Source organism: Octopus sinensis, linkage group LG14, assembly GCF_006345805.1.
Source record: "Octopus sinensis linkage group LG14, ASM634580v1, whole genome shotgun sequence".
NCBI classification, from domain to species: Eukaryota; Metazoa; Mollusca; class Cephalopoda; order Octopoda; family Octopodidae; genus Octopus; species Octopus sinensis.
In genome coordinates this window covers 13,372,293-13,394,017 of record NC_043010.1, presented here as the reverse complement: position 1 = coordinate 13,394,017, position 21,725 = coordinate 13,372,293, and the positions used below count along the sequence as shown (strand labels likewise).

The following is a 21,725-nucleotide window of genomic DNA, read 5'->3' as shown; positions in this document are numbered from 1 at the left end:
TGATATCATGGTATCTAGTGAACAAAGCCATCATTTCATCTTCTAAGTAAAGCCAGCATTATTGGTGTCATGTTAGTCATCTCATCTACTGATAGAGTTAATGATATCATGGCATCTCATATATAGAACAAAGCCAGTGGCATGGGAAGATTCACTGAGTACAGGACTGATAAATGTATATATATATATATATATATATACCACACACACATATATATATACACACATATATATATACACTCGTATATATACACACATATATATATATATATATATACATATATTTATATATACATATAGACATATATATATGTACGTATGTATGTGTGTGTATATATATATATATATATATATATATATATATATATATATATCATATTATATTATATACAAATATATATGTGTGTGGTGTGTATATATATATATGTATATATATATATATATATAAAATATACATAATATACATACACATATATGTATGTATGTATGTATGTATATAAATATATTATATTTATATATATATGTATGCATGTATGTATATATATGTATGTACGTTTGTGTGTGTGTGTATATCTATGTTTAGCCCCTTGTGGGTAGTAAAGAAATATATATTGACCCCAGTGCTCAGCTGGTATTTATTTCATCGATGCTGAAAGGCATGAAGGGCTGCCCTGGCAGCACACATTCTAAGCTACACTAGTGCTGTTAAGGGTACACTTGTCTGTGGAGTGCTCAGCCACTCGTATGTTAATTTTACAAGAATGCTGTTCCATTGATTGGATCAACTCAAACACTCGTCATCATAAATGATGGAATTTATAAGACACAGGCTGGGATTTTCTGGGACATTCTTTTAAGAAAAAAAAAAAAAAAAATGGTGCAAAATATTGTGTTATTGGTTTTTAAAATTTCAAGAATTAATTTCAGTTTATATCAGGATTGAAATACAAATACTAATAATAAATGATGGTTGATATTTTATAGGCCTTCATTCCACAAGTTGAAGTCATACGAGAAGAAAAGGGAGTTGAAGAGAGTCAAAATATAACCACACCATCAACATTGAAAAGAGACCATCAATTTAGAGGGAACACAATCAACAGACATTATGAAGAAATACCAGGTGGGGCAGCATCTAAATTGCTTTGATTCTATTATACATATGGCATGGCTGTGCAGTTAAGAAGTTTGCTTCCCAGCCGTATGGTTCTAGGTTCAGTCCCACTGTGTGGTACCTTGGACAAATACCTCCTTTTATAGCTCTGGGCCAACCAAATCCTTATAAGTGGATTTAGTTGACAGAAACTGAAATAAGGCCATCTTTATGCTCCTTGTCATCATCATCATAATTTAACTTTCATATTCCATACTGGCAAGGAATCGATGGTTTAGCAGGATGTGGTGCATCCACAACTGTGTTGTAGTCCAGTATCTGTTTTGGTATGGTTTCTTCAGCAGATGCCCATCCTAACACCAACCACTTTACCGTATGTACTGGGTACTTTTTTACATGTCACTAGCACTAATTGAGGTTACCACACAGCTTGCAAGACTATGAACTTCAAGGGATGTTGGGGTAGGCTTTATGCAAGAGGTGAAAGGTTAAAGTGTGTGAGAAATGTGGGGGAGTGATAGAGAAGGTTCTTGTAGAAGAGCTGCATGGCTACTCTCATTTAATAAGGTAGGAAGGGAGAGAGGGAATGGTCTTTTGGAGTAGTAGGAGCTATGAAGAGATAGTGGAGATGAAATGTCCAGTTGGCCCCTCAAGGCATGAGGGGAACAGCAGTGAGGTGAATGAGGTTGCAAGATTGTATGAGGAGCAGGAGAAGAGAGGATGAGAAGCAGCCTGTTTCTGTAAAAATTGGGTAGGGTTTTTGGGGTGGAATCAATGAGTCAAGAGTTGGGTAAGAATGAGAGAGGCAGAAGAGTGTGCGGGAAGGGGAAATCAGCAGGATAGTAAATGATGATACAGTTGACAAGGGTTTGACAAAAGAGAGAGAGAGAGAGATAGATAGATAGATAGATAGATAGATAGATAAATAGATAGATAGATAGATAGATAGAAAGAGAGAGATGACAAGGTTGAGGTAGGCTGCAGGAGCAGGGGGAGGTAGAAGGGTCCAGTTTGCTGGACATTGTTTAAGAGCTGAAAACGAGGTAATTTCTCCTCTTTTCCTCTGGAAGCCATCTACTCACAATACCAGAGGGTGCACACTCTCCTACCCTGATGTAATCTCCAGGGATACAGGCATCCAGCAACAGGACCTCCGTAATGCTATGATGGACCGTGAAGTCTGGCGTAGCATAGTAAATTCCATTGTCTCGACCACGGTCGAATAATGATGATGATGAGTGTATAGTGAGAGGTAGTTTGCTTCAGTGATGGTGGTGGTGGTGGTGGTTGTGGTGTCGGTGGAGAGTATAAGAGACACAATGCTTCCAGAACCCATTTCACTGAGGTGAGCAGGCTTTCTCAAAAACCTCACATCACCAGAAATTTTGATTTGTTGTCATCTTCTGTGTGAGGCTGAGTGTCCTGGAGTCTGCCTTCACTATTTCATCCCATGCCTTCCTGGATCTTCCTCTCCTGCAAGCTCCCTGCACATTAAGCAACTGGCACATTCCTATATGGCCATCCTCATCTAAACGCCTCACATGCCCACACCTGAGCAGTTTTCTTTTTTGCTCCCTATATCTAATATCTCCTATGCCTATTTTTTTTCTTTCTCTCAGCACATGTACAATATGTCTTTCATGCACACTCACATTGCACATCCAAAGGAGTATGCTTTCTTCATTTCTTTCCAGTCTTCTTGAACCCTTTGGATTCAAGGCCTATGTCTTGCTACTATGAAGCATTGTAGTTCTAACACCAATATCATACAATTTAAGGTGGCGAGCTGGCAGAAACATTAGCAAGCCGGGCGAAATGCTTTGTGTTATTTCGTTCGCTGCTACGCTCTGAGTTCAAATTCCGCTGAGGTCAACTTTGCCTTTCATCCTTTCGGGTCGATAAATTAAGTACCAGTTATGCACTGGGGTCGATGTAATCGATTTAATCCCTTTATCTGTCCTTGTTTGTCCCCTCTATGTTCAGCCCCTTGTGGGCAATAAAAAAAAAATTAAAAAATATCATACAATTTGCTCTTTACTCTGTGAGAAAAAAGCCTTTGTTGCTAACAGTGGCAGTAGCTCCCTGAATCTTCTTCAACTTCCCCTGATTACTATATTTTCAAAGTAACCATCCTCCTTGTAAATTTATAACTCCCTGATAACAAAATCTATCAACTGCTTCTAAGGAGCCATCCCAGCATAAAAGGGGTGTCTGGTATGATCATAGTATATACTATTCCAGGGCATTTGTCACAGAAGAAGCTTGTATTCCCAACTAGTCTGACTGTGATTTCTTGTGTATCCATAGCTTACACTGGGTACAGCGTATGGTGCTTATAACTACTTTATTGCTGAAGACTAAGCCAAGTCATTTCTCTGAAGGCACCAGGCTCCTGACTTCTCTCCTACTTACTAAGACCTTTGTCTTTGCTATGTTTACCTTAAGGCCTCTCAATTCTAGGCTTAGTTTTCTCTATAATTCCTCTATAGATTCAATTATGAAAAGGGAATCAACATGGACAACCAGTCTTAAACTTCTCTGTGATAGCCATGTAAGACTATAATGAATAGGAGGGGACTAAGAACTGAGCTTTGATGGACTCCAGCCATCATGCTAAATTCATCCCTGAAATCATTGTTAGCTTTTGTTTTACTCTCTCTCTTTTACTCTTTTACTTGTTTCAGTCATTTGACTGTGGCCATGCTGAAGCACCGCCTTTTAATCGAGCAACTCGACCCCGGGACTTATTCTTTTGTAAGCCCAGTACTTATTCTATCGGTCTCTTTTGCCGAACCGCTAAGTAACGGGGACATAAACACACCAGCATCGGTTGTCAAGCAATGCTAGGGGGACAAACACAGACACACAAACACACACACATACATACACATATATATATATTATCATCATCATCATCTGTACTTATATACGACAGGCTTCTTTCAGTTTCCGTCTACCAAATCCACTCACAAGGCTTTGGTCGGCCTGAGGCTATAGTAGAAGACACTTGCCCAAGATGCCACGCAGTGGGACTGAACCCGGAACCATGTGGTTGGTAAACAAGCTACTTACCACACAGCCACTCCTGTGCCTATCTCCTACTCATCCCATCTTTGTACATGACTTGTACAGTTTCCTGAAACTGTTCCTCAACACCTAGATTTCCTAATGACCACCAGATTACTACACATGATACCCTGTCAAATGCTTTCTCCAAGTCAATGAAAGCCAAGAATAAGGGTATACTCTTTGCCAAATATTTCTTCTACTGTTGTCCCACTACAAAACCAAACTCACTTCAACAATATTTAACCTGTCATGGGTCAATTGTACCATGACTTCCTGTGTGACCTTCATGACCTGAACCAGTAATTCGATTCATCTATAGCTGCTACTCTCTAAGGCAGTGATCCTCAACCAGGGTCCATATGACTCTTGGGGGTCCATATAAGATTTTGTTGTTAGTGTTAGGGTTAGGGTCAGGTTATGCTTTTAAAATGTACCAACAATTTAAACAATTTTTAAAATATAATTACTAATATTTAATTGTAAAAGTATACGATTTACCCTTTTACTTATTTCAGTCATTTAACTGTGGCCATGCTGGAGCACCACCTTTAGTCGAGCAAATTGACCCCGGGACTTTTTCTTTGTAAGCCTAGTACTTATTCTATCGGTCTCTTTTGCTGAACCACTAAGTCACTGGGATGTAAACATACCAGTATCGGTTGTCAAGCGATGTTGGGGGACAAACACAGACACACAAACACACACACATACATACACATATATATATATATCATCATCATCATCATCATCATATCTGTACTTATATACGACAGGCTTCTTTCAGTTTCCGTTTACCAAATCCACTCATAAGGCTTTGGTCGGCCCGAGGCTACAGTAGATGACACTTGCCCAAGGTGCCACGCAGTGGGACTGAACCCGGAACCATGTGGTTGGTAAACAAGCTACTTACCACACAGCCACTGCTATAATAGGATTTCTTAAACATTATATGGTTATGAGGGTTCATCCGAGTACAATAGAAATCAAAGGGGTCTATAGGAAAAAAATGATTGAGAACCCCTGCTTTAAATCATCGCTGCTGCCTTTGTAGCAGTTTATGATGCTGCTACAATGTCAGTCATAGGGAATGACTCCTTCTTCTGACAATGCTGCACTTTGTAGTTTAAAAGACATTATTAAAGTGCTGACTACAAACTCCACAAATGCTGAGCTAAACACTTAACCCAATTATTTCTCTTCAAAATTCCGCACTTCACAAGTAGAGCTTTTTTTTTTCTTTTTTTACCTTTCTTCTTTTTTTTCTCATTCTATCAAACTTAACTGATTAATACCAAATATACAACAGAATCCAACTATCATCAGTTCATGTGTCATTCATTCAGAGCAAACCTGATTGTTTTCCAGCACAATCTTTATTTTTAGCTACAATAGCTTATGACAATTCTTGTTGACCCTATTTTTAGCTTTTACTAAGTCAAGTAATTGCATTGGGATTTCCTTGTAACTGATAGAATTGTGAAGGATGAAACTCATCACCTTCTTTGACTAAAAAAATAAAAACAGAAAAAAATTGGAGATTTCAATGGCTTTGTTGAGAAATGTCAAGATAGCTGCACTAAGGCAGTGGTTCTCAACTATTCTTTTACTTATGAACTCTTCCTGTTCCTATTTTATTCAGGGTAGGGGTCATCTTCATAGCCGTGTAATGTCTAAAAGCTCTTATTATATTTTTATGATTAAATATTATTAGGAATTGTAAAAAAAATTGTTCAAATTGTTCGTATATATGTATATATATATATATGTGTGTGTGTGTATGCATTTGTGTGTATGTGTTTGTCCCCCTAGCATTGCTTGACAACCGATGCTGGTGTGTTTACGTCCCCGTCACTTAGCGGTTCGGCAAAAGAGACCGATAGAATAAGTACTGGGCTTACAAAGAATAAGTCCCGGGGTTGATTTGCTCGACTAAAAAGGCGGTGCTCCAGCATGGCCGCAGTCAAATGACTGAAACAAGTAAAAGAGTAAATGTTTTGTGTTTTGTAGGAATATAATCAGTTTATTGCTCGTAAATTTTAATGAAAAAATCTTATATAGACATAGGCGTAGGAGTGGCTGAGTGGTAAGTAGCTTGCTTACCAACCACATGGTTCCGGATTCAGTCCCACTGTGTGGCACCTTGGGCAAGTGTCTTCTACTATAGCCCCGGGCCGACCAAAGCCTTGTGAGTGGATTTGGTAGATGGAAACTGAAAGAAGCCCGTCGTATATATATGTGTGTGTGCATGTTTGTGTGTCTGTGTTTGTCCCCCCCCCAACATCGCTTGACAACCGATGCTGGTGATAGAATAAGTACTAGGCTTACAAAGCATAAGTCCTGGGGTCGATTTGCTCGACTAAAGGCGGTGCTCCAGCATGGCCACAGTCAAATGACTGAAACGAGTAAAAGAGTAAAAAAAGAGACATGGGTGTGACTGTGTGGTAAGAAGCATGCTTCCCAACCACATGGTTCCGGGTTCAGTTCCACTGTGTGGCACCTTGGGCAAGTGTCTTCTACTATAGCCTCAGGCTGACCAAAGCCTCATGAGTGGATTTGGTAGATGGAAACTGAAAGAAGACCATTGTATATATATATATAAATTTATGAGTGTGTGTCTTTGCATCTGTGTGTGTCTCCACTCCCCTGCCACCATCGCTTGACAACTGGTGCTGGTGTGTTTACGTCCCAATTACATAACAGTTCGACAAAAGAGAACAATAGAATAAGTACTAAGCTTACAAAGAATAAGTCTTGGGGTTGATTTCTTCAACTAAAACCCTTTAAGGCAGTGCTCCAGCATGGTCACAGTCAAATGACTGAAACCAATAAAAGAATATAATTCCTAATAATATTTAATTATAAAAGTATAATGGGATTTTTTACATCGGGTGTTTTAACATCGGGTGTTATAGTATGGATGTGATATACTCTCTTCAGTGACCAATTCTTTTCTGTATGTCTTTTATTAATGCTGTTGTTGTTGTTGTTGTCCAAACCTGTGATCAAAGACATTCAAGTAATGACCCTCTCTTCTTATATTTAAACTTCAGTGAATATCTAGGATTGGATTGCCCAATGTGGTCTTTCTTTTTAAAACTAGTAGTCAGTGGTTTAATGATTTGGGAATAGGAAAACTCATCTAGCTATATAAATAGTGAGAATTTATAAAAAAAACAACAAAAGATGAAGATGGGTGTGTAAACAACAAACAGATGTATTAGTTTAATGCTTGGGAAGTGAGAAAGTCTTTTACATTTCGAGCCTACGCTCTTCGTCACAGAAGAAAGGAACACAGAAATAAACATGGAGCGAAAATAAAAAAAAAATTTAGTGGCTAGCGATCTATCATGGCGAATGCCAGATGCACAAGCCAGGTAAATTTATACATTTGCAGAGATGTCCCACTCAATCAACTATGAAAAGACGAACAGACAGACGTAAATGTATGAAGCATAAATTGTGAACTCATATGTGTGTGTTCACAGGAGCACTCAAACACACATTTCACACACATGCATGCATGCACATGCACACACACATGTGTATGAGTGTGTATGTATGAAATGTGAAAAAATTTTTGATGTAGTTTTTCTAGTTCAGAAAATTATAAAAGAATTACTAGTTTGTTGTTGAAAATTCAATTTCAAAATTTCCAATAAATGCCTAATTATTGTATTTCTGTTTATCTTTCAGATTTGCCCACCTAACTAGGAAATACTTATTTTTGGAAAAAAACAGTAAGAACATGAAACAATGTACAAACTGATATTTTTCATAACTATATGTAAGACAGTTATTTTTTTTTTCTTTTTTAAATTTCAAAAAAGAAATTTAATTTTCAAAAGGAAATGCATTACATATTTCATACTTTAATAATAAAAAAAACAAAAATCTCTTGTTCTGAAAAGAAAACAAAAACAAAACAACAACAACAAAAAAAAAAAAAAAAAAAACCAAAAAAACAAAACAAAAAAAAATCAAAAAGAAAAATAGGAGATGGAGTGGAAGTGAGGGGATATTTGAATTGTTTTTTTGTTTTTTTTGAGATGACATACCTGCACAATTTTAAACAATGACTTGACGCAATATTGAAAACCATGTTGATATGTTGTTATATACATATTATTTCATACATCATTGAAAGTAAACAAATTCATCTGTTTCTTTTTTTTTGTTTTTGTTTTTGGTATACTGTCCTTAACTTGCCAAACACATGTTATAAAGAATTTATTATTCATTTTCATGGACATCAAAGAAAAATATGTGAGAAATACTTTGACTTATAAATGCAAAGAAACAAAATAAATATGGAAGAAAAAATTTCAAAGAAATGAAAAGAATTTAATGTGTTGGTCATTATTTCTTAGAATTAACAAAATAATTATGGAAGAAAAAATTTCAAAAAAATTAAAAAAATTTAATGTGTTGGTCATTATTTCTTAGAATTAACAAAATAATTATGGAAGAAAAAATTTCAAAAAAATGAAAAAAATTAAATGTGTTGGTCATTATTCCTTAAAATTAAGAAAATAATTATGGAAGAAAGAATTTCAAAGAAATGAAAAAAATTTAATGTGTTGGTCATTATTTCTTAGAATTAACAAAATAATTATGGAAGAAAAAATTTCAAAAAAATTAAAAAAATTTAATGTGTTGGTCATTATTTCTTAGAATTAACAAAATAATTATGGAAGAAAAAATTTCAAAAAAATTAAAAAAATTTAATGTGTTGGTCATTATTCCTTAAAATTAAGAAAATAATTATGGAAGAAAAAATTTCAAAAAAATAAAAAAATTTAATGTGTTGGTCATTATTTCTTAGAATTAACAAAATAATTATGGAAGAAAAAATTTCAAAAAAATGAAAAAAATTTAATGTGTTGGTCATTATTCCTTAAAATTAAGAAAATAATTATGGAAGAAAGAATTTCAAAGAAATGAAAAAAATTTAATGTGTTGGTCATTATTTCTTAGAATTAACAAAATAATTATGGAAGAAAAAATTCAAAAAATTTAAAAAATTTAATGTGTTGGTCATTATTTCTTAGAATTAACAAAATAATTATGGAAGAAAAAATTTCAAAAAAATGAAAAAAATTAAATGTGTTGGTCATTATTCCTTAAAATTAAGAAAATAATTATGGAAGAAAGAATTTCAAAGAAATGAAAAAAATTAAATGTGTTGGTCATTAATCCTTAAAATTAAGAAAATAATTATGGAAGAAAGAATTTCAAAAAAATGAAAAAAATTTAAATGTGTTGGTCATTAATCCTTAGAATTAACAAAATAATTATGGAAGAAAAAATTTCAAAAAAATGAAAAAAATTAAGTGTGTTGGTCATTAATCTTTAGAATTAACAAAAAAACCTCAATAAACCCCTCAACTTTTTTTTTGCTTTTGTTCCTTCTCGAGCCATGCCTGGCTCATAAGGGCTGGGTTCCCAGTTTCTTGGCGTATAGGTTCCCCACCTGGACAGGACGCTGGTCCATCGCAGGTGAGCTGCAAGAAGCAGGAGGAAAGAGTGAGAGAAAGTTGTGGCGAAAGAGTCAGCAGAAGTTTTGCCATTACCTTCTGCCAGAGCCGCGTGGAGATTAAGTGTTTTCGCTCATAAATGCACACATCACCCGGTCTGAGATTCTAACCCGCAATCCCTCGACTGCAAGTCTGCTGCTCTAACCACTAGGCCATGTGTCTCCACTCTCAACTAATATATCATAATTAATGATTTCTAACATTAGAACAAGGTTTTAAATTTAAGTGGCTGCAGGTAAAGTTGAATAGCTCAACCCCAATATTCAACTTTTATCTTTTAGTATTATCAATCCTTATACTGCTGGCCATGCTGGGGCATGACATTGAAGAATTTTACTTCTTACAATACAGCCATGATTGTGCCTTCTGCTAACTTTATTTTTTCAACCTAGGTGGCTGTGTGGTTAAGAAGTTTGCTTCCCAACCGCATGGCTTTGGGTTCACTGTGTGGCACCTTGGGCAAGTGTCTTCTACTATAGCCCCAAGCTTTGCAAATGGATTCGGTAGACAAAAACTGAAAAGAAGGCCATGTGAGCATGAGCAAAGCCAGCATATATGTATACATATATATATATATATATTATATATATATATATATATATATATATATATATTTAAGAAATTTAGCTATTAGAATTAAAGAAATGAGAAATATGGATGGTATTATTGTACAATCAGATAAAACTAGGAATCTATATAAACTGGATGTTAAATTATATGATAACCTTTTAGAAAAAGAGATAATTAAAAAATATAAAATCGTTCCAGATAGTACACTTTATACTATAAATAAGGCCTCTAAATTAGTCATGATGAACTATAAGTTGGATAATAAAACTGAACTTTATGTACCTATGCACCCTAGAATTACTTTGAAAGACCATAAAGATAATTTTTATTCAGACCCTAAAGTTAGATTAATTTGTCCATGTAAATCAGACCTTAGTAAATTGAGTAAACTCATTTTAGATAAATATATTAATAAATTAAATAAATTTAACTACCTAAAATTATGGTTTAGTAAAATTAAAAATTTAAAAAATATATAAAAAAATATTAAAATTTATAAATATAAATTAAAAATTTTAAATTTAAAAAATTTAAATTTTAAATTTTATATTTTATATATTTTGTATATTATATTAATTATATTTATTTTTATGTTTGGTTTAGGTTTTTCTCTGTTTGATTTGCCTAATAGTGGTTTTATTTCTAATTTATATTTATATTTATACTGTGAAATTTGATTTAATCCTAAATCTAATTTTTCCTTGTAAGTTTGGATTTACTCCCTAATATTATTATTATATATATATATACATATATATATATACATATATAATATATATTTATATATATATAATATATATATATATATATATATATATATATGAATGAAAGTTCACACAGGTATGTAAATGTTGTTGACTTATCAAATTCTAACCCACACTAACTTCTGCTACCATATGAATGATCAGCTTGAAAACGACAACACACATCTACAAAAACTATGTAGGTCTACAAAAACAATTGCACACTTCTACGTGGCAACATTCAAAGAACTAACAAATCCCACTAAGTCTACACAAGCATATATACATACATACGTATATATATATATGCCAGCGGTCGTGGTTACATCATTTTTTTCTCTGCCCCAAGGCACATTTCTAACACGCCAGCTGAGTTTAATTCATCTAAGTCGAAAGATGCCTGTTTGTGATGTCCTGTTATTGTTATTATTATTGTTTTTACGTATTATTATTATTGTTTTTACGTATCATTTTTGTATTCATATTTGTGTAACATCGTCCGTTTTTCCGTCCTTGTTTTGTATACATTTGAAGCTTTTTTCCAAGGAATCTAATGCGCTTGGCTTAGTTTTTCCTTGAAACTGGCCAGATTGGAGCAATCTCAAGATTAATTAGCTGAAATTGTGAGGATAATCTGGTTCTTGACTGAAGATTGAAGGCTTCAAATGTCCCGTCCGTGTTTTTTGTATCGTCTTCTAAATGTTTTGCGTTCTTGTCCCAGTTTGTATTTTTTTAGATATATATATATATATGTGTGTGTGTGTGTGTGTGTGTGTTGAACAACTAAGTCATAGGGATGTAAACAAACTAGTGCTGGTTGTCAAGTGCTGTGGGGGAAAACACGAAGACATGCATCCACACACACACACAAGCACACAGTATGTATGTATATATCAGGCACGTGCCATCAGTTACTACTCAGGGTAGGCAGTTGGTGACGTTTATTGTCGTAAAGCATGCAAAAAGATAAGCGAAACACAGGCATGCAACTGAGTTGGAGGCAGAATTATTGACCGCGAGTCCGCTGCTCTAACCACTAGGCCATGTGCTTCCACTATTTATGGATGTATGTGAAGTCTATCTGTTTTGTACAGTACCCTGATTTGTAAGTGATCAGAAGCTGACCAGTTTTCTGACATTAGTATTTACAAATTGTTTGGGTCATTTGCCTCAAAGGACTTCAAGAGCCCAGAACCCCAATTCTTATGACATATGTACAGCACCCCTTTATGTTAGAACAGCCTTCATGGGATTGTCTCATATATGCCCAGCTGTAATAATGAGATAACTTATTGTTGTAGCTCATACAACCCCATAGAAACAGCCCTTTTGCTTTTCTGGCAGCCCTTATTGGAGTACATGCTCAAAGGTCAGTGTTGCAATCACGTGGCCAATTACTCATTACAGCCTAATTATTATCACAGTTGAATTATTATCACAGCTTAATTTTCATTACAGCTTAATTATCTTGTTAGATACTCTGACTAAATTACTTTAATTATGTATTTTCCTTAAAATAATACACTTGATAATATACCTAATACTATAGTTACAGACATGGCTGTGTAGTAAGAAGTTTGCTTCTCAACCACATGGTCTTAGGTTCAGTCCTGCTCTGTGTCACACCTTAGGCAAGCGTCTTCTGCTATAGCCCAGGCTGACCAAAGCCTTGTGAGTGGGTTTTGGTATACAGAAATTCAAAGACGCCCAATATACAAATATACATTCATATACATACATAGATATATACATATGACATATGTGTATATAAGCTGGTATGCATTCATAAACATATGTATATATATAAGTATATATACATGCATATACACACATATATCCGAAAATATATGCATGTATGTGTGTATGTGTGCATACATACATATATATATATATATATTTATACATATATATATATATAATATATATATATATAGATATATATATATATATATAGATATATATTATATATATGTCTGTGTGGTAAGAAGCTTGCTTCTCAACCACATGGTTCCAGGTTCAGTCTCACTGCATGGCACCTTGGGCATGATCAAAGCCTTGTGAGTGGATTTGGTAGATGGAAATTGAAAGAAACCCATCGTGTATATATATATATATATATATATTATATATATATATATCTGTGTGTGTGTGTCTGTGTCCCCCCCCCTAACTGGTGGTGGTATGTTTACAACCTGTAACTTAGCGGTTTGTCAAAAGAGACAAATACAATAAGTACTAGCCTTTGAAAAATAAATCCTAGGATCAATTTGTTCAGCTAAAACCCTTCAAGGTGATGCTCCAGCATGGCTGCAGTCAAACGACTATTTGTTTCACTCATTTGGCTGTGGCCATGCTGGAGCATCATCTTTAGTTGAACAAATTGGTCCCAGGACTTATTCTTTGTAAGCCTAGTACTTATTCTATTGGCCTCTTTTGCCAAACTGCTAAGTTATGGGGACGTAAAGACACTAACGTCAGTTGTCAAGCGATGGTGGTGGTGGTGGGACAAACAAGAATGTATAGACAGACGAAATACTGCTAAGCATTTCACCCAGTGTGTTAACATTTCTGCCATGTATATGGATGTATATCGTTCTGTTTCCATCTCTAGCCTTACGTGATACCTATGGACCCGGGTTTCTAGGTAGTAACCCATCATCAGCATGTGACAATCACTAGCTAGGGATGAGAACTGATCCCAAATGCAAAATATATATGCTTTTTCCAGTGACAAACCGTCACTGATCTTGAAAAAGGAGATCAGTATGGGACTATAAAAAACAGCAGCCTTGTCCCCTATGGGTCAGCCGCATTTAGGTGGCAAATATACTTCACGATGTTGTGCTGCTACTGTTTACATTTCATTGGAGATTTATTATTGCTTGTTTTTCTTTTTCCAAGATCAGCAACAGTTTGTCACTGGAAAAAGCATATAATATTTTGCGTTAGGAATCAGTTCTCATCCCTAGCTGGTGATTGTCACACGCTGGTGACGACTTATTATCCAGAAACCTGGGTCCATGTGTATCGCGTAAGGCTAGAGATGGAAATGATGATTTCCCTTTGCAAATACTTATTGGACACAGACAGAGTGTCGTTAGCCAACTGGAGGAAATGTCTTCCTGGGGTTATAAACAACAGTAGCATCGTCTCCTATGGGTCAGCCACATTTAGGTGGCAAATATATATATATATATATATATATATATATATACACATTTAGATATAGATACATTAGATATATAATATATATATATATATATATATATTATATATAATATATATATATATATATATATATATATATATATATAATTATATATATAATCAAAACAAAGAATCAAACAAGAACATAACAGGCAACAAAAAACATTCAGACAGTAAGTAATACAAAAAAGGACAGGAAAAAACAAGGACGAGTCATCCAGAGCTTTCAATTATCAATCGAGAAGTAGATTGTCTTTGCAGTTTTGGCTGGTTAATCTCAAGACTGTTCTAATCTGGCCGGCATCAAGGAAATCTAAGCTAAGAGCACTGGATTCTTTGAAAGAAAGTAAGCGAATGTACATGAAAACAAGGACAAAAAGGAAAAAAAACCGGAGAAATGGTACACAATTACAAATACAAACAACAAGTGTCTTTCGATTAGGGATGAATTAAATTAAGCTGGCAAGTGTGGAAGTGAAGCCTTATGGCAGGAACATAGATAAAAGTCATAGGAAGAAATACAAGAGATGCTACACGGATGGTGGTCAAACCAAGAAACACACATACACACATACTATATATGAATATATTCAAGACCCCGCAGTATATATATATATATATATATCACGTGATCGCCCAGACCATCAGATATTGTTACACATCGCTGGTCACAATGCACTTCGCATTGTTTTAGCCTTCGAATGACGCCACCCCGCTGGCTAAGTGAGCAGGCCAACAGAAGAAAGAGTGAAAGAAAGAGTGGTGAAAGAGTACAGCAGGGATCACCACCCCCTGCCGGAGCCTTGTGGAGCTTCAAGGTGTTTTCGCTCAATAAACACTCACAACGCCCGGTCTGGGAATTGAAACTGCAATCCTACGACCGCGAGTCCGCTGCCCTAACCAATTATCCCGGAGTAATTTAGTCTCTTTGTTTCTGAGGTAATGTAAACTTGTATACCAACCATTATATATATTTCTTTACTACCCACAAGGGGCTAAACACAGAGGGTACAAACAAGGACAGACAAAGGGATTAAGTCGATTACATTGACCCCAGTGCGTAACTGGTACTTAATTTATTGACCCCGAAAGGATGAAAGGCAAAGCTGACCTTGGCAGAATTTGAACTCAGAACGTAACGACAGACAAAATATGGCTATGCATTTCGCCCGGCGTGCTAACATTTTTGCCAGCTCGCTGCCTTAAAATTATATAATATTATAGACTGCAGTCTCTGTGCATTTCTGAGGAGGTTTGATAAGAATGACACATGTCTGGTGTTGCTTTCTGTACTTACTGCAATCACTAGCACCATATTAGTCTATGAGTAAGATTATCTCGATTATCACCTCATATAATTATTTCTAATTTACTTTTTAATGATCACTGTATTAAATACGTTAACCTTAACATAACTGATTTCTCTGAGTAAATTATTCTCTAAAATGCATTAAGGGTGTGTGTCTGATGTAAGAGGGAGTATAAGTAGTATAAAGTGCAGATTTAATGGAGAACAATTTCGTTTGGGGTGATATGTATGTTGGTAGGAAAGAATTTATTGTTGAGATTTTTAACGTGGTGGCTAAAACAAACGACAGAACTGAAATACATACAGCTCTATATATACATATATATGTATGTGTTTCTGTGTGTATATATGTATGTATATGTATATATGTGTGTGTGTACTCATGCACAAACACACACACATACACACATGCAGTGTCACACATGCACATTTGCAGGCATGCCTCCATAATTAAGAAGTTTGCTTCCAAACCCATACATATACATGATCTGATCAATAAATATCCGGACTGTTGTCATAGTAACGAAGCTAAAGCACACAGAGTAAAGCTGCTTGGCACAGATTGACCTTGAAGTCTGCCATGCATGTGCTCTAAGTTTTAACATTCTTGTTCACTTTTACTGTTTGCAGCAGTACTTGGAAGGAAGGTGTGTAGCATGTGATCATTGTATTGACCATGACAGAGAATCTGCATCAAATTTTGCCAAAAGCTTGGCAATACCTGATAAGAGGCCCATGCAAAGTTTTCAAAAAGTTTTCATCATTCTCGGCACAATCAAGGAGATCTTGTGCAACTGAAACCCTAGTGTCATTCTGGTCAGCTGATAGCAGTTTTGGCATGAACTTGGTAGACATGTATCTCATACTCAAATCTTCAGTGATAATGAACTGAACTGAACTGTGACTAATCTACACACCCCCTGAAAACACATGGATGGTGATTTGGCAATTTCCCCTCACAGCTGCATGAGCATATGTGATGTTTTTCTCAGTTCTGCTGGTTGCGAGTCTCCCAGAACGTTTGTCCCTATCAATAGATTTTGGCCATCTTGGAAACATCTGAACCAGTCGTACACTTGTGTGCAGCTCATACACTCCTCTCCATACACTTTCTGCAACTTTGTGTCAGCCTCTGAGCAGGTATCGCCATGACAACTTTCCCTCTCATGGTCAATGCACCAACCACACGCTACACACCTTCCTTCCAAGCTCTGCAGTAATCAGCGAAAGTGAGCAAGAATGATAAAACCTAGTGCACACGTACAGCAGAATTCAGGGCCAATTTTTGCCTAGTAGTTTCACTCCACATATTTTAGCTTTGTTACTATGGCAACAGTCCGGATACTTATTGATCAGACCTCGTAGCTTCAGGTTCAGTCCCAATGCAAGAAACCTTAGGCAAGTATAGCTTCAGGTTGAACAAAACCTTGCAAATGGATTGGGCTAAAAAAAATGGAAAGAAGACCCCATTCAGTTATGATTGCACCTAGAAGTTACCCTTTGAGGCACAAGTCCGGGCATGGTTGTTTATGGAAGACCAGCAGTCACACATGCATACCAGCCTCCCCTCTCCAAGCCAACCCATGTTGTCAAAGGGAAAGGCAAAGGCTGATACAGCTTGGCACCATTGATGTCGCAACTTATTTCTACAGTTGAGTAAACTGGAGTAACGTGAAATAAAGTGTCTTGCTCAAGAACACAAGACATAGCCTGGTCCAGGAATTGAAGTCACAACCTCACAATCATATGCTCAATGCTCTAACCACTGAGCCATGTGCCTTCACTAACACACACACGCACACACATACATATACATATATACATATATATATATATATATATAGTGGTTGTGTGGTAAGTAGCTTACTTACCAACCACATGATTCCAGGTTCAGTCTCACTGCATAACACATTGGGCAAGTGTCTTCTACTATAGCCTTGGGCCGACCAAAGCCTTGTGAGTGGATTTGGTAGACAAACTGAAAGAAGCCCGTCGTATGTGTGTGTGTGTGTGTTTGTGTTTGTCCCCCACCATCGCTGGACAACTGATGCTGGTGTGGTTATGTCCCTGTAACTTAGTGGTTCAGCAAAAGAGCCTGATAGAATAAGTACTAGGCTTACCAAGAATAAGTCCTGGGGTCGATTTGTTCAATTAACTGTGGAGCTCCAGACAGAGATAGGGGTCTTGCTGTAGAAGAAATTCAATGATATCCCAGTTGCAGAAGAAGGGAGAGAAAGAGAGATCTACAGAGAAAGATAGAGATAGAGAGAGTGGAGAGATGGTGATCGACATGTGTCAGAACATGTCCCCAAGGCACAGTGGGGAAAAATAGAGGTTAAGCAGACTGGACTTATTCTTGGTAAGCCTAGTACTTATTCTATCGGTATCTTTTGCTGAACCGCTAAGTTACAGGGACATAAACACACCAGCATCGGTTGTCCAGCGATGGTGGTGTTGGTAGTGGTGGTGTAGGCAAACACAAACATACACACAGAAGAAATAAAAGGTTGAGAAACACTGAGTGAGAGTATCAAAGAAATAAATTCATTTTTGGCCCCCAGGGGGCTCCATAGTAGTTGGTAGCTACCACAACATAGGTGGATCCATTGTTGAGGAGGGGAGCGCTTTGAAAGAATAATAACCAGAATAAGAACAGGGTGGAAAAATCTCTATTACTATTTCTGGAAACAAAAACATTATCTTCTTCTTTGAGTGAAAAGTATACTGGATGACACTTGTGAATGAAGCATAGTTTTACAGCTAATAAGTCGTGGGTTCATCATCATCATCATCATCATCGTTTAACGTCCGTTTTCTGCGCTAGCACGGGTTGGACGGTTCGACCAGGGTCTGGGAAGCCAGGGGCTGCTCCAGGCTCCAGAGTTTCTACGGCTGGATGCCCTTCCTAATGCCAACCACTCCGCGAGTGTAGTGGGTGCTTTTTACGTGCCACCTGCACAGGTGCCAGGGGGGGCGGTCTGGCATCGGCCACAATCGGTTGGAGCTTTTAACGTGCCAGCGGCACGGAAGCCAGCCAAGGCGGCGCTGGCAACGGTGGAAGCCAGCCAAGGCGGCGCTGGCAACGGGGAAGCCAGCCAAGGCGGCGCTGGCAACGGCGGAAGCCAGCCAAGGCGGCGCTGGCAACGGGTTGTGAGTGCAAAAGATGCAGGAAGGTTATAAAGAAATGAAACAAGCATGCACTTTTGGATGTGTAATGTGAATGTGAATGAATGATGAAGCATGGAAGAGTTGAAAGAAAATCTAAGTCTAACAGGAGTTGTATGTGGTGCACGGGGGGACAAGATTGTGCTGCTATGGGTATGAAATGTGCATGGATGATGGATGTGCATTGATGGGTAGAAAGGGCCAAGGTGTATTAAGTGGAATGGAATATGGAAGAAGAAGGTCGAGGGAGACATGGGCAGATGTCAGGATTTCTTTTATTTATTCTTTTACTCGTTTTAGTCATTTTGACTGTGGCCATGCTGGAGCACCACCTTAAGGGGGGAGGGTTCAGTTGATGAAATCAGCCCTAGCACTTATCCTTTGTAAACATTGAAGTTATTCTATCAGTCTCTTATGCTGAACTGCTAAGTTACGGGAACGTAAATACACCAACATCAGTTGTCAAGCGATGGTGGTGGGGGACAAACACACACACACACACACACGCGCGTGCACACACACGCACACAGATATCAATAAAGCATTTAGTATTAAAAGAATTTGGTTAAAAATATTCAACAATTAGACACCAGTAAATGTAAGCAGAACACAGATCTCAGGTAAATTCTCATACATGGCAGGTAAATCCAAATATACTTTGGCAGAATTTTTAGAAATACAGAGTGTTGTCAACAAAAAATACATTTAGAGAAAATTACATCTTTATTATATATCTCACCTTATAAAGCTGATGATTGTTTCTGTTGCATTAACACATACGTACATATATACATTCATATATATATATATCTATATATATATCTATATATATTATTAAAATTATAATTAAGGGTATCTAAGAGATACCATCACGCTGAAAATAGCAGCCAAAACTTGACTCTAAAACCACATTAAATGTATGAACATTTAATGTTGTTTTAGAGTCAAGTTTTGCTGCTATTTCCAGCGTGCTGGTATCTCTTAGATACCCTTAATTATAATTTTAATAGTAATTATTACCTTTGAAGGCTTTTATTCCCGTGCTGGCCACCTGATAAGATTGGTATTTAAATAACGACCTTAGCCTTATTTATATAAAAATATAAATATATATATAATATATATATATATATATATATATATATATATACACACACATATATGTACAAAGAGCACCATACGAGTGTGATCATTGACAGAGTGGCTAACCGGTTTCCGTGCCAGTGGCAGTTCAAAAGCACCATCCGAGCGTGGTCGTTACCAGAGCGGCTATCTGGCCTCCATGCTGGTGGCACGTAAAATCACCCACTATACTCTGAGTGGTTGGCATTAGGAAGAGCATCCAGCTGTAGATACTCTGCCAAATCAAGACTGGAACCTGGTGCAACCATCCGGTTCGCCAGCCCTCTGTCATACGTCCGACCCATGCTAGCATGGAAAGCGGACGTTAAACGATGATGATGTATTTATATACTATACATTTAAAGTGTTAATTCCTGTGCCTGCCAGTGTAATCTGTTGCATATTTGCTTAGTGATTACTTCAGCAATATTTTAACAGTAACATCTGTGCTTCATCCAAGAACGATTTATATGGTTGAAACATGCTTGGGGTTGTCTCTCTTGTTTTCGAGAAAACTGTCAAATTAGTGTTAGTAATTGAGTAATATTATCTCTTACTCACTGAGCACTTATTCGTTGTGACCTTTTTTAATGCATACTACATTAAATATGATCATACTGACTTAACTATCATTTTTCATTTTGATAGGGTCTTCGGCTAATTTCTCTAAGTAAATTATTCTCTTAATTACATTAAGGGTGTGGGTCTGATGTATGTAACAGGAACCATAAATACAGTAAAGTGCAGATTTAATAGGGGATAATTTTGGCATAGTTGCTTTACAAATTTTCTCTGCAGATATAAATATATTACCAGGAAGGATTTACATACTGTTGTGATTTCTGACGTGTTAAGGAACCAGGCAAAAAATCAGGTCTGTATTGGCATGCTATTGATTTGCTGTATATCTCAGGTATTACATATATATGTGTGTGTGTGTGTCGTGTGTGTAATATACACACACATATATACATATATATATATATATATATATAATATATAAGCACACATATATATATATATATATATATATATAGCACATACATATATGTATATATAATATATATATATATAATATATATATATTAGAAGGTTTGGAGATGATGTGCAGGCATTTTATATTAGAAGAAATGAGGTACTCAGAAATTTGGATGGTTTTATATTTACAGATATTTATTTGTATATTACATGTTTTTATACATCATATAACTTAGATCATATTAGCGCTTTCTTCATTCGTATATATAATATATATATATATATATATATATATATACATACATATATAAATGCACATACATATATGTACATATATATATATATATATATATATATATATATATGGCACATATATATGCATATATATATATATACATACGGGTGTCTACTATTACTACTGTTTATTACTATTACATGCATACTATTATCGAACCAAGGGTCTAACTATGGTCCTTCTGTAGTACTTACATAGCTTTAACTGCCATCTTGGGTCTTCTGGCCCAAAACCTCTTATACATGCACACACACACACACACATTTATATATGTTTATATATTATATATACTTTTATATTTTTATTGATTTTTAAAAGGTTGAATGCGAGTAATTCCTTTTATTGGAATAATTTCCAAAGATTTCTAACATTGTTTCTTCCTTTGAATTTAATAGCGTAAATCAGTGTAGATATGAAAACTGTTATAGAAATATATGAATTGGGTTAGTAAGTTAAATCATATACTTAATATATACATATATACATATACGAGCAGGAGTGGCTGTGTGGTAAGGAGTGTGCTATAGGTACTGGAGTGGGTGTGTGCTAAGTAGCTTGCTTACCAACCACATGGTTCCATGTTCAGTCCCACTGCCTGCCACCTTGGGCAAGTGTCTTC

General features: G+C 36.1%; 1 protein-coding gene across 3 annotated transcripts in view; it reads left to right on the top strand.

The window, feature by feature from the left end:
• Positions 1 to 7,920, top strand: part of LOC115219238 (protocadherin-17) — a 169,334-nt gene extending 161,414 nt beyond the window's left edge. For 2 of the 3 annotated variants that reach the window (XM_029789383.2, XM_029789382.2), the window contains exons 3-4: positions 985 to 1,123; positions 7,877 to 7,920. In XM_029789383.2, the coding sequence (XP_029645243.1) occupies positions 985 to 1,123; positions 7,877 to 7,890 (153 nt within the window). In that variant the 3' untranslated portion in view covers positions 7,891 to 7,920. The remainder of the gene's footprint in view (positions 1 to 984; positions 1,124 to 7,876) is intronic. The other variant, XM_036508642.1, reaches the window with a different exon arrangement.
• The last annotated feature ends 13,805 nt before the right edge of the window (positions 7,921 to 21,725 follow it).